The sequence below is a fragment of the Scyliorhinus torazame genome, chromosome 3 (genome assembly GCF_047496885.1).
Source record: "Scyliorhinus torazame isolate Kashiwa2021f chromosome 3, sScyTor2.1, whole genome shotgun sequence".
In the NCBI taxonomy this organism is placed as follows: domain Eukaryota; kingdom Metazoa; phylum Chordata; class Chondrichthyes; order Carcharhiniformes; family Scyliorhinidae; genus Scyliorhinus; species Scyliorhinus torazame.
Genome location: NC_092709.1, coordinates 262587732 through 262600654, shown reverse-complemented (window position 1 = coordinate 262600654; position 12923 = coordinate 262587732). Strand labels below are relative to the sequence as shown.

The following is a 12923-nucleotide window of genomic DNA, read 5'->3' as shown; positions in this document are numbered from 1 at the left end:
CACGAGGTTGAGGCATTGACTCTTCGCAGCACTTTGCACCATAATCCTTTCCCCAGCATCATCCCCAACACTTCCTCCCACTTAACCTTGATCCCCTCCATCAACTCCTTCCCCTCCTCCATAATCCTACCATACATCGCTGAGACAACCTCACTCTCTCGGCCCCCCCCCCCCCCGCCCCCTCCCCACCGACAGCACTTCCTCCAACAACGAGGAGGGCAGCACCACCGGGAAGCTCGGAAAAGTCTTTCTTGCAAAAGTCCACGCCTGCATATAGCTAAAGCCCTCCTCACGCTGCTGTCCATACTTCATCCCCAACTCCTCTAAAGTTGCAAATCTCCTCTCCAGATCAGATCCTTCATCTCCTTCACTCCTTTCTTCTCCCCCAGAACCTCACATTCTTCCTCCCCAGCTCAAACTCATGATTCCCTCTTAACAGCATCACCTTCGACCCTGTCCTCAACTCGCAGTGCTGCCGGAATTGTCCCCAACTCCTTGGCTAGGTGGGAAGGGGTCTTTGATTATGCTGCCTGCTATCTCAAGGCAGCGGGAGGTGTAATTAGAGTCAGTGGATGGGAGGCAGGTTCATGTATGGACTAGGCTGTGTTCATCACTCTCTGGAGTTGTTTACAGTCTTGGGCCAAGCAGTCACTCTGCATCTTCTGTTAGCTCACTCAAATGGCCATTATATATGACGTGACAGTGAGTTTGAGAAACACAGCCAAGGCTGTTCTTATCTTGGCTGATACCCTTTAAAGTGCACTTTTTGCTGATGCCACCCGATTGTGATTTAAGACGAATATATCCCTTGTAATTGTAGAATCCCAACTGAATGTCCACCCGACTTCAATTACCTCACCATCAAACAGGCAATAACTATCCTCACAGTATGACTCCTGGTGTCACCCAAACCGCTAGTACTTTCTAGAAAAGCTCAGACATGGGGTCTGGCCTCTTGAATGACTAGGTATTACTAGTACCAAATACTATAGAACTACATTCTGTAGGATTCAGTATCTTCATGAGATGTGCAATGAAAAGAAAGTCCTGCCTCAAATTTACCTCATAAAATCGGGAGCACGAGTGATCATGTACTCAAAGTCGGCCAGAGAAAGCTTCCCATCACCATCTAAGTCTCCTTCCTCCATGACTTTGCTGCACACCATTTGAACATCTTCATCTGACAGTTCATCGCCAGTAAGCTTACTGAGCATCACCTCCAGATCTGATTGGCAAATGAAGTCGTCACTGTTGAAGTCTGTAAAATAAGACATGGATGCAGTGGCAATATATATTCATTTTTTATGGAATTCTGCAGTAAGACTTATCATTTGTTCCTAGCATTTTAATAAATAATAATTTTAACAATTTGATTTTTATTTATTGAGAAACCAAGGTATTAAGAGCAGACCACCACCAAGATTGGAACAAGCTGAAGAGAAGATCAGATGAAGTTAAACACTTGCTTGGTAAAATAAGTGCAGGTGTTTAAAAGGACTGTGGAAGGAAGAGGAAACATAGGAAGGTTAAGAATTACAGTATTCTGAGACCTTGGTGTGAGTTAAGAGCAGGAGATGGAATGGCAAGTGATGAAGATTGAAGATGCAGAGATGAGAACGGCATATCTGAAGCTTCAAAAGAAAAAAAAAATCCCTGAGAAGAAATGGCCATAGCAGTAATGGTGAAGTAAAGAATAGGAATGGCTGGAGGAAAGATCACTGGTTAGGCCACAGTTTGAGTCGTGTGTTCATCTCTGGGCACTGCAATTTAGGAAGGATGCGAAGGTTCTAGAGAGGGTGAAGAAATTATTTAAATAATGTTTCCAGGGATGAAGGACTTCAGTCAAGAGAGTAGATTGGAGAAGGTGGGGCTGTTCTCCGTAGAGAAGGGAAGCTGGGGGAGATTTGGTGTTCAAAATCATGAGGAGTTTTGACAAAATAAATGGAGAGAAACCATTCCTGATGGCAGAGGAGCCAAGAATCAAATAATTCAGATTTCAGGAGATTGGCAGAAGAACGAGATTCTCCGCAACCCCGCACCGAAATTGCGTTTGGCGCGGGGGGCGGAGAATCAAAGTTTACGATGGAATCGGGCCCGGCGCCGCTCCAGCGATTCTCCGGGCCCCAAATAACCGTGCATCCGAGAATTACGCCACTCGACTGGGGGGCCATTGGCAGAGGCCCGCCCAGCGATACGCCACTCCCGACGGCGTGGAACTAATGTGGTATTGCCAGTCCTCAGCTGGAGTATTGCGTCCATTTCTGGGTACCATACTTCAGGAAAGATGTGAAGGTATTGGAGATAGTGCAGAAAAGGTTTAGGAACCTGGTTTCAGGGAGAGGACCTTCAAGTAATGAAGATAGACTGGGGAAATTGGGACTATTTTCTTTGGAGAACAGAAGGCTAAGAGGAGATCTGATAGAGGTATTCAAAATCGTGAGTTGCCTGAGCAGAGTAGATGGAAGAAATTATTCCCACTCGTGAAAGAATCGAGAAATAGAGAACACAGATTTAAAGCAATGGCAAAAGAATCAAAAGCGATATGAGGAAAAACCTTTTTCACGCAGCGAGTGGTTTAAGATCTGGAATGCACTGAGAGAATGTAATGGGGGGCGAATTCAACTAAAGCATTCAAAAGGAAGAATGTGCAGTTTTACAGGGGGACGATCAGGGAATGGTACTAGATGACTTGCTCATTTGGAGATGGACTCTAAGGTGGAGAAGCCAACATGGAACGTCAGTAAAAAATCGATGAGATGTGATCTCACTGAAACGTATAAAATTCTTAAGGGACTTGGCAAGTATTTTCTTTGTGCGTCTTTCACTTGGGTGGAATGTCGAGAATTAGGGGTCGCATCTCAGAATAAGGGGTCAGGTCAGCCTTTAGTGCTAAGAGGAGGATAGTAAATCTTTGGAATGCTCTGGAGAACTATGTATGCTTTGCCATTGAGTATATTCAATTCAGAGACTGACAGATTTCTGGATGCTAAGGGAATCAAGGAATATGGGGAAATGCTGGGATAATGGATCTGTAATAGATCAGCCATGATCTTATGGAGTGGTAAGCGAGGGCTGAATGACCTACTCCTGCTTCTATTTCTGAAACAGAAATTCCAGGTTTCTCACCCCCAACTCTGTGCACCCTCCAACCTGACTAAACCTGGGACCCAGGTATATTGGTGCCTCAATGTCTGATGTATTTTACATTTTTGAGTTAATAGGTAATAGGGTACATTTTTATGTTGATAGTAAAGAACTGAAATTGTTTCTGTAAGCTTTGTACAAATCAATAAAGTTAATGCAAAGTACCAGCAGCTAAACTTTACATCCATCTGGCCCCAAACCTTTCTCCTAAACACTGTCAGCACCTGGAACTCAATCTCAACAAGGAAGTTCAGTTCCAGATGAACTACAAACTACTTAGCCAGAGATGTTGGAGAATTTTTTCACTGGTATTACAGATATTACAATGCAGCAAAATCCCCACTTTATTTAGAGCCAAATTGTATGGGGCGGGGAGTGGGGGGGGGGGGGGGGGGGGGGGGGGTTGGGGGGAAGCAAACGTATTTCTCACATGCCCACTCCCTCCACCATTTCAAAGATAGTTGCAAAGTGATCAAAGTGAAAAAAAAGTCTGCCTACATGCAGTAACATGCTGGGGGGAAGCACTATTTACAATGGAAAGAGGTACCAACCTCAGATCACATGCCAACTCCAGCCACCCCAGCAACATGAGATCTCAGTAGTGGGTGTTGCTGGGACCAGACGAAGGCCCAGAGGGAAGAGAGAAATGGATCGCGGACGATCAAAATTAAGTCCAGGGCTTTTAGAGCGGGAGCGGATCAGGGAGCCTAGAAAGGCGGAGACATGTTTTGGAGGCCAGGTGGGTAGGCACAAAGGGAGGGTGTCATCTTGGGGGAGGGGCAGGATGTAGCAATGTGCACAGGAGATTACCCTCCTCTGACACCCAGATGCCCCAACCACTCCACCAGGCCAAGCCAGCACAAAAACCAGCACCACGCCAACCCAGAAGGGGGAAGAGAAGGAGACGAGGGGGGGGGAAGCCAGATCACGGACATTACCATCATATCAGGGCTACTCAGGCCACCCTAGCCTTCAGTGAAGCTCCACCGACGGCAAAAACAGCCAGAGAGGGAGAAAAAGATTGACTTGACCCTCAGATATAACCCAGTCCTCATCAGGATAGGACAGCATGGTGATTCGCACTGCTGTCTCACTGCGACAGGGACCCGGGTTCAATTCCGACCTTGGGCAACTATCTGTGTGGAGCTTTCACATTCTCAGCGTGTCTGCGTGGGTTTCCTCCGGGTGCTCCAGTTTCCTCCCACAGGTGAGAGGAAACCGTCCCCCTCCCTACACCACAAGGAATGTCAGACAATACAAGGCCCAAAAACATTTAGGATAAAGAATACAAACTGTGCACAAATCCTGTATACAACATTCAGCTGATCATGATATGAACTTCTTAAATCAGGATATTCAGCAGCATAGGCCATCACACACACATTATTCACAGAAAGAAATTGACAACGTCATGCAGACAACAACGTGATCAACAGGGAACAAAGTCCAGGATAATAACTGAGATGCAGAAATACAAGGCAGTCCTCAGGATAAAGACTTCTTTACTGGCCCACATAAAAAGCCAAAATCAAGGATAAGCCAGGATCAGAATCAATTAGCACTCTTCAGGATCTCTCAAAGATTCCAATGATTGAACCACGAGACACCATTACTTCCATTAGGCGTCTCACCAGAACCCAGGTGGTTAACAACCTAGGCTCCAGTCAAGGGGATGAATTGACCAGCTCTGCCACCTCCAATCCCTCATGACCGTCATCTGGAATAGGATAACGCAGGATCAGTGATTGGAAGGCCACACCACCTCGGCCTCGAAGACAGGATTAGATGTGCTCCATCAAATTCAATTTTCACAGTCTCCAGATTGGGGTGCCCAAAATATGGCACTCAATTTTCAAACTCAGCTGGGGACTTCACCGCCTCAACTTGGGGACTGGGCTCAGCAGCACTCCTCTCCAGTTCCTCCTCTCTCTCTCCCGACTGTTTCACAGTGAAGGACAGGCCATGCAGCAGGAACTCAACCGTATGGAGGCAGGCTCTCACCAGGGAAAGTGCTCTCTCTATTGCAAGAATCGCCTCATGTGCCTCCATAAAACACCTCACAACTCTTGGAATTGGGCTTTGACGACCTGTACCTCAGAGTTGAGATCTCCAGCCAGGATAGCATCCTCATTGGCTGCCATCATCAATCGATGCACACCTCACCATCAAGGCGGGGGCCCCCTCAAAAGCAACTGCGACACTAAAGGCAGAGCCCCACCCCAATCCTTCCAGCCGCCAAGAACAAAGGAGGATTTAAACATTCTAACTCGGCCCTATCATGCAAACCACCAACCAACAATTCTCAGGACATATTACAAACTATGTAAACCATGAAAAGACAAAAGTGAAATGTGCACAAGGGTGAAACGACGGATTAAAAGGTGAGCAGAGTTGAAAATGCAGCTGCTCCCACGCTCACATCTTGTGACCCCCGCCCAATGTGTTTTTAACAACATCAGGGACAATATTAAGGCACTACAATTTATGTAAAGTTACATCCAAATGCATCTCTTCTGTCATATAATAGAATCCCAGAAGGAGGCCATTCGGCCCATCGAGTCTGCCCCGACCATCCGAAAAAACACCCTACCTAGGCCCACGTCTCTTGCCCTATACCATTAACACTGTAACCCCGAGAGCCGAGACTGTGGGCGGAAGCCTCGTCATGTGCCAGGCTCATTCTAATACAGTTTAAGGTGGTGCACCGGGCACACATGACGGCGGCGAGGATGAGAAATTTTTTTGGGGTGGAAGACAGATGTGCGAAGTGTGCGGGGAGCCCAGCAAACCATGTCCATATGTTTTGGGCATGCCCGAAGCTTGGAGGGTTCTGGCAGGGGTTTGCCAAGGCAATGTCCAAGGTGCTAGGAACATTGAGTCCAGAGGTGGCAATCTTTGTGGTGTCAGAAGACCCGGGAGTGCAGGGAGTGAAAGAGGCCGACGTCTTGGCGTTTGCCTCCCTGGTAGCCCGGAGACGGATCCTGTTAATGTAGAGGGACTTGAAGCCCCCGAGTGTAGAGACCTGGGTTAGTGACATGGCTGGGTTTCTCAGTCTTGAGAAAATAAAGTTTTCCTTAAGAGGGTCAATGTTGGGGTTCTCTCAGAGGTGGCAGCCGTTCGTCGACTTTCTTGGGGAAATTTAATTTAAAATGTCGGCAGTAGCAGCTTTCCGGGGAGAGTGGGGCGGGGGTGGGCAGGGGTAGGGGGGGGGGGGTTGGTAAGTGTTGTGTTTGTTTGTTTTTTGTTATTCTCTGCGAAGACAGAGCCGTTCAGGGAATTATCTATTTTTGCACTATTAATGTTTAATGCTGCTTGTTCTTTTTCTATTTTTGTTATAAAATTTTACAAATACTCCAATAAAAATATATATTTTTTAAACAAAAACCCTGTAACCCCCACCTAATCTTTTGGAAGTGGCAATTTTACTATGGCCAATCCACCTAACCAGCACATTTTTGGACTGTGGGAGGAAACTGGAGCCCCCGGAGGAAACCCACGCAGACACGGGGAGAAAGTGCAGAATCCGCACAGACACCCAAGGTCAGAATCGAACCTGGCTCCCTGGAGCTGTGAGGCAGCAGTGCTAACCACTGTGCCACTGTGGCACCCATTTCTAACATAGGAAAAGTGTACAAAAAGAGGCTAATGAGCAATGATTTATAAAATAATGTACTGAAATTGGTTCTTCTTAAGCTGTGTCACAAATGAATTATGAGTCTGATGGATCACTATCTTTCAATGGTATTTGGGTTCTGCTACACAGTAACCTCTAGTAAGCAAAACCTTTTGTTTTTGATTATATGTAGGTTCGCTTCCCCATGCAACCCTATAATTTGAGTAACCAACACTAGACAAAAGATTTCTATCCATTCTGTTACCACAATTCAGTCACCACTTGGACACTTACCATAAATTTTAAATGCATAGTATGCCTTTACATGGTGAGGTGTCAGATCACTTAATATAGAGAACATATTTAGAAAGTCATTAAATGTCATCTTCTCCTGCTTATCCTCAGAAAACACTTGAAGAATCTTTTGGTGAAAGGGATTTTCCTAGAAAATGACAGAAATTAGCATCTCAGATGGTAAAACATGATTACAAAAATACCAAGAATCAATGCTTGTCCTAAATTGGCGATTTTCTGTTGTTGTTGACCTGTGAGCTTTTGGTTAGCAGTCAACGGTAGAATTAGTCTTGGCTAAGATCACCCACTCATTCTAATCGGTCAAATCGCCTGGTGACTTACATTGTATCATCACACACATATAAATGGCCATTTCAATAAGTTACCAAAAGACAACCAATTCCTAGCAATCCAAACCCAGCATTAGGTACTTTCTTCAGAAGTGGAGGAAATAGCTTCCTTCAAAAAAAAATAGAGCAATACTTCGCTTGGAGAACAAAGACCTTCAAAAAATGTCAGGGTCATTATAATAAAGTAAGATGTATGCAAAGTAGGGTAAGGGAAGTAAAGTTAGCGTCAGGGGGGTAAGTTAATAGTATTATATAAGCATAGTTTTTTGTTATGAAAGGGGAATAAATAATGGCCTTACGGGTAATCATGGTGAGGCACGATCAATTTGACTGGAGACGAAGTTGAATCCAAACCCGAGGCTTTAATAGTATCAGATGTGTGGCCTCCCACAGCAGCTGGCGAAATGGCTGTGAGCTGGAGGACACGCATATTTATACCCCGCCTCCTGGGCGGAGCTAGCATGCGGGGGCCACAGGAGAATCTGTAGTGCAGGTTCTACCATACAATCGCTAATATCAGAACACAGTGGTTTACCACATTCACCCCCTGTTAAAATTGAGTCCGGCGGGGGGGGGGGGGGGGGGGGGGGGCGGGGTGGACAACTACATACAAACAGAAATTTTAATATTTACAGAGCTGCAAAAAAAATAATGTCTCTTGGCATCCGGCGGGTCGGTCAGAGGTTCAGCCGGTCCGGTGCCTTGATGGTCCTTTGAGATCGACGAAGTGGCGACGGCGATATTGGCGCAGAAGTGGTCAAAGTTGACTCCGGGAGCGTGCCGAAATCCTCTTCATCGACGGGCGTGGGCAGGGGGAGGACGGACGGTCCTAGGGTGGGTGGTGATGGGAGCAATGAGGTAGGGGAGGGTGGCGCCGGGGGCGGCAGGGGTGGTGTGAGGGCGGAACCTGCTGGTGCCAGGTCCCCAAGGGAGACGGTATCCTGGCAGCCGTCGGGGAATGCCACGTAGGCGTACTGTGGGTTTGCGTGGAGCAAGTGCACCCTCTCCACCAACAGGTCTGCCTTGTGGAGCCGCACATGTTTATGGAGAAGCACGGCTCCCGGAGCTGTAAGCCAAGTCGGGAGCGATACCCCGGATGTGGACTTCCTGGGGAAGGCAAAAAGACGTTCATGCGGTGTATTGTTAGTGGCAGTGCAGAGTAACGAGCGACTGGAATGTAGTGCATCAGGGAGGACCTCTTGCCAGCGGGAGGCCGGGAGATTTCTGGACCATAGGGCCAGCTGGACCGTCCCATTCTCCCTTTCGACCTGTCTGTTTCCCCGTGGGTTATAGCTTGTCGTTCAGCTGGAGGCGATGCCTCTGCTGAGCAGGAACTGACGTAGCTCATCACTCATGAATGAGGGTCCCCTGTCACTGAGGATGTAGGTGGGGAAGCAGAACAGAGTGAAGATGGAATTAAGGGCTTTAATGGCGGTGGCAGACGTCATGTTGGGCCAAGGGATGGCGAAGGGGAACCGGGAGTATTCATCGATCACACTGAGGAAAGATGTGTGTCGATCGGTGGAGGGGGCCTTTGAAATCCATGCTGAGGCGTTCAAAGCGGCAGGAGGCCTTCACCATGCGTGCGTGGTCCTGCCGGTAGAAGTGCGGCTTGCACTCCGCACAGACCTGGCAGTCCCTGGTGATTGTCCTTACTTCCTCGACGGAGTAGGGCAAATTTTGTACCTTAGTGAAATGGTACAACCATGTGACCCCTGGGTGACAAAGGCTGTCGTCCAGGGTCCGGAGTTGGTCTACCTGTGCGCTGGCACATGTACCTCGGGAAAGGGCATCTGGGGGCTTGTTGAGTTTGCCAGGGCGATACTTAACCGCATAATTATAGGTGGGGAGCAAGATATTAGCATTTTTGATCTTGCCCCACTTTGTGTTGCTAAACATGAAGGCAACCGACCGTTGGTCAGTGAGGAGAGTGAATCTCCTGCCGGCCAGGTAATGCCTCCAATGCCGCACAGCCTCAACGATAGCCAGGGCCTCTTTTTCGACGGACGAGTGCCGAATTTCAGAGGCATGGAGGGTGCGGGAAAAGAATGCCACGGGCCTGCCTGCCTGGTTGAGGGTGGCGGCAAGGGCGAAGTCCGATGCGTCGCTTTCTACTTGGAAGGGCAGTGTTTTATCTACAGCGTGCATCCCAGCTTTGGCAATATCAGCGCTGATCCGGGCGTAGGCCTGTTGGGCCTCGGCCGTCAGGGAGAAGTGAGTGGACTGTATGAGTGAGCGGGCCTTGTCCGCATAGTTTGGGACCCACTACGCGTAATATGAAAAGAACCCCAGGCAACGTTTGAGGGCCTTGGGACAGTGGGGAAGGGGGAGCTCCATGAGGGGACGCATGCGGTCGGGATCAGGCCCCAGATCTCCGTTCTGGACCACGTAGCCGAGAATGGCTAAGCGGTTTGTGCGGAACACACACTTCTCCTTGTTACACGTGAGGTTGAGGAGAGTGGTGGTGCGGAGAAATTTAGCAAGGTTGGCGTCGTGGTCCTGCTGATCATGGCCGCAGATGGTGACATTGTCTAAATACGGAAATGTGGCCCGCAAACCGAACCGGTCGACCATTCGGTCCATCTCCCTTTGGAAGACCGAGACCCAGTTGGTGACGCCGAAGGGGACCCTAAGGAAGTGATATGGACGGCCATCTGCCTCAAAGGCAGTGTATGGACAGTCCGATTTACGGATGGGGAGCTGGTGGTAGGCAGATTTCAGGTCCACCATTGAGAAGACCCGGTAATGTGCAATCTGGTTAACCATGTCAGATATGCGTGGGAGGGGGTACGCATCGAACTGCGGGTACCTGTTGATGGTCTGGCTGTAGTTCACGACCATTCGATTTTTCTCCCCAGATTTAACCACTACCACTTGAGCTCTCCAGGGGCAGTTGCTGGCCTCGATGATGCCTTCCCGAAGCAACCGCTGGACCTCGGACCTGATGAAGGCCTTATCCTGGGTGATTTACCGTCTGCTCCTGGTGGCGACGGGTTTGCAATCTGGAGTTAGATTGGCAAAGAGGGAAGGAGGGTCGACCTTTAGGGTTGCGAGGCCGCACACAGTGAGGGGTGGTAAGAGTCCGCCGAATTTAAGGGTCAGGCTCTGGAGGTTGCACTGGAAGTCCAGGCTGAGGATAAGTGCAGTGCAGAAATTAGGGAGAACGTAGAGGAGGAAGATGTGGAACTCTACGCCCTGTACGTGAGCGTGACCGTACAGTACCCCCGGATTGCTACGCGATGGGATCCGAAGGCCAGGGCGATTTTTGATTGGTGGGGTGTACCTTAAGGGAGCAGCGCCTTACCGTATTCGGGCGTATAAAGCTCTCGGTGCTCCCGGAATCCAGTAGGCAGGAGGTCACATGGCCGTCGACTTTCACGCTGGTGGATGCGTTGGTCAGGTTATGCGGGCGAGACTGGTCGAGTGACATGGAGGCAAGCCTTGGTTGATCGTCGGGTAATGGGGCAGCCGTTGAGTTCAGGTCCTGGAACGCCGTTGGTGTCCATGTGCTGAGGGGTAGACAAGATGGCGGCGCCCGGAGATCCTGGGGATTACAAAATGGCGGCTCACAACGCACGTGTTGTGCGGCGGAGGAGATGGCGGCGCCCACTGGTCGCACATGACCTGGGGAGGAGGGGAGGATGGCAGCACCCATTGCCCGTGTCTGGGAGGGTGGGGGCGACCGCGGCCACTGAGCGGGCCTGGCACACCGCAGCGAAGTGGCCCTTCTTCCCGCAGGCCTTACAAAGGGCAGCGCGGGCCGGGCAGCGTTGGCGGGAGTGTTTTTGCTGGCCGCAAAAGTAGCATTGGGGCCCCCCGGGGTTCGCTGGCTGGCGCGTAGCGCCGGCGTATTGGGTGGGTAGCGCCCCCGCTGGGGCGGCTGCCTATGGGGCCCATGAAGCGTAGGAGGAGTGGGCCGTGCGGCTGGGGGCATAGGACTGGACATTGCGCAGGGCGACCATCATAGAGAGCGTTAGCGTTTTAGTCTATGCGAGATCGCGGGTGGCCCCTTCTAGGAGCCGCTGCCGGATAATATCGGACCCGATCCCAGTCACCAAAGCGTCCCGCATAAGGAGATCTGAGTGCTCCTCAGCTGTAGCGTCCTGGCAGTCACAGTCCCGAACTAGTGGGATTAGGGGCCTCCAGAAGTCTTCGATGGACTCACCAGGTAGTTGAGCACGAGTTGCGAGCGCGAGCCTGGCGAAGAGCGTGTTTGTCTTCTGCTCGTAATTGTCCTTAAGTCGAGTCATGGCTTCGGCGTAGTTTGGCGCATCCTGGATCAGCGGGAAGACTTTGGAGCTGAGCCTGGAGTATAAGATCTGGATCTTCTGAGCCTCTGGAACAGGGGTCGGCGCTGCGTTGATATACGCTTCAAAACAAGCTAGCCAGTGCTGAAAGTCCTTTCTGGCGTCGCTTGCGTGTGGATCCAGCTGCAGGCGATCTGGTTTAATCCGGAGGTCCATTTTCTGAATCTGATACTAATAAATTGAGGCATGATCAATTTGACTGGAGACGAAGTTGAATCCAAACTGAGGTTTTATTAGTATCATATGTGTGGCCTCCCACAGCAGCTGGCGAAATGGCTGCGAGCTGGAGGACACGCATATTTATACCCCGCCTCCTGGGCGGAGCTAGCATGCAGGGGCCACAGGCGAACCTCTAGTGCAGGTTCTACCGTGCAACCTCTAATATTGAAACACAGTGGTTTACCACACTTGGCAGGAGAGCTTCCATCCTTGATGTGTTCCTGTGCTGTGTGACAAATCATGGAAGCTTAATTTGTCCCTGGTGACTATGTGTGCAGGTAGTGTGTCCAACTGCAGCTACTGGCTAACTGCATTTCAGAGCTGGAGCAGGGTGGATTCACTGAGGAGCATCCGCAACACTGAGCAAATTGTGGATAGCAGGTTCAATGAGGTGGTCACACCGCAAGTGAAGATTGAACAGAAAGAAAGGGCATGTGTGACCACCAGGCAGAGTAGAGGAAAGTAGGGAGTGCAGGAGTCCCCTGTGGCATTCCCCCTTTCTAACAGACATACCATTTTGGATGCTGTTGGGGAAGATGGCTATGTAGGGGAAAGCAGTGGCAGCCAACTTCATGGCACCATGGGTGTGTCTGCTTCACAAGAGGGGAGGAGGAAGAATGTCAGGGCTATGGTGGTAGGGGATTAAATTGTAAGGGAAACAGACAGGCATTTCTGTGCCTGCAAAAGAGACACCAGGATGGTCTTTTGCATCCCTGGTGCCAAGGTCAGGGATGTCACGGAACAGCGGCAGGGCATTCTGAAGGGGGAGGGTAAACAGCCAGATATCGTGGTACATATTGGTACCAATAATATAGGCAGAAAAAGGGATGAGGTCCTGCAAGCAGATTTTAGGGAGCTGGGAAGTAAATTACAAAACAGGACCCGGAAGGTAGTAATCTCTGGTGCCATGTGTGAATGAGTATAGAAATAGGAGGTTAGTCCAGATGAATGCAAGGCTGGAGAGATGGTGCAGGAGGGAGGGCTTTAGATTTCCAG

The 12923-nt window shown here is 49.7% G+C and overlaps 1 protein-coding gene across 1 annotated transcript in view; it reads right to left on the bottom strand.

Moving 5' to 3' along the window:
• Window positions 1-946: 946 nt before the first annotated feature.
• Window positions 947-12923, bottom strand: part of LOC140409421 (calcium and integrin-binding family member 3-like) — a 72924-nt gene continuing 60947 nt past the window's right edge. Inside the window, exons 5-6 of the mRNA XM_072497860.1 lie at window positions 7052-7199; window positions 947-1258 (exon numbers count right to left, since the gene is read on the bottom strand). Of these exons, the coding sequence (XP_072353961.1) occupies window positions 1059-1258; window positions 7052-7199 (348 nt within the window). The 3' untranslated portion in view covers window positions 947-1058. The remainder of the gene's footprint in view (window positions 1259-7051; window positions 7200-12923) is intronic.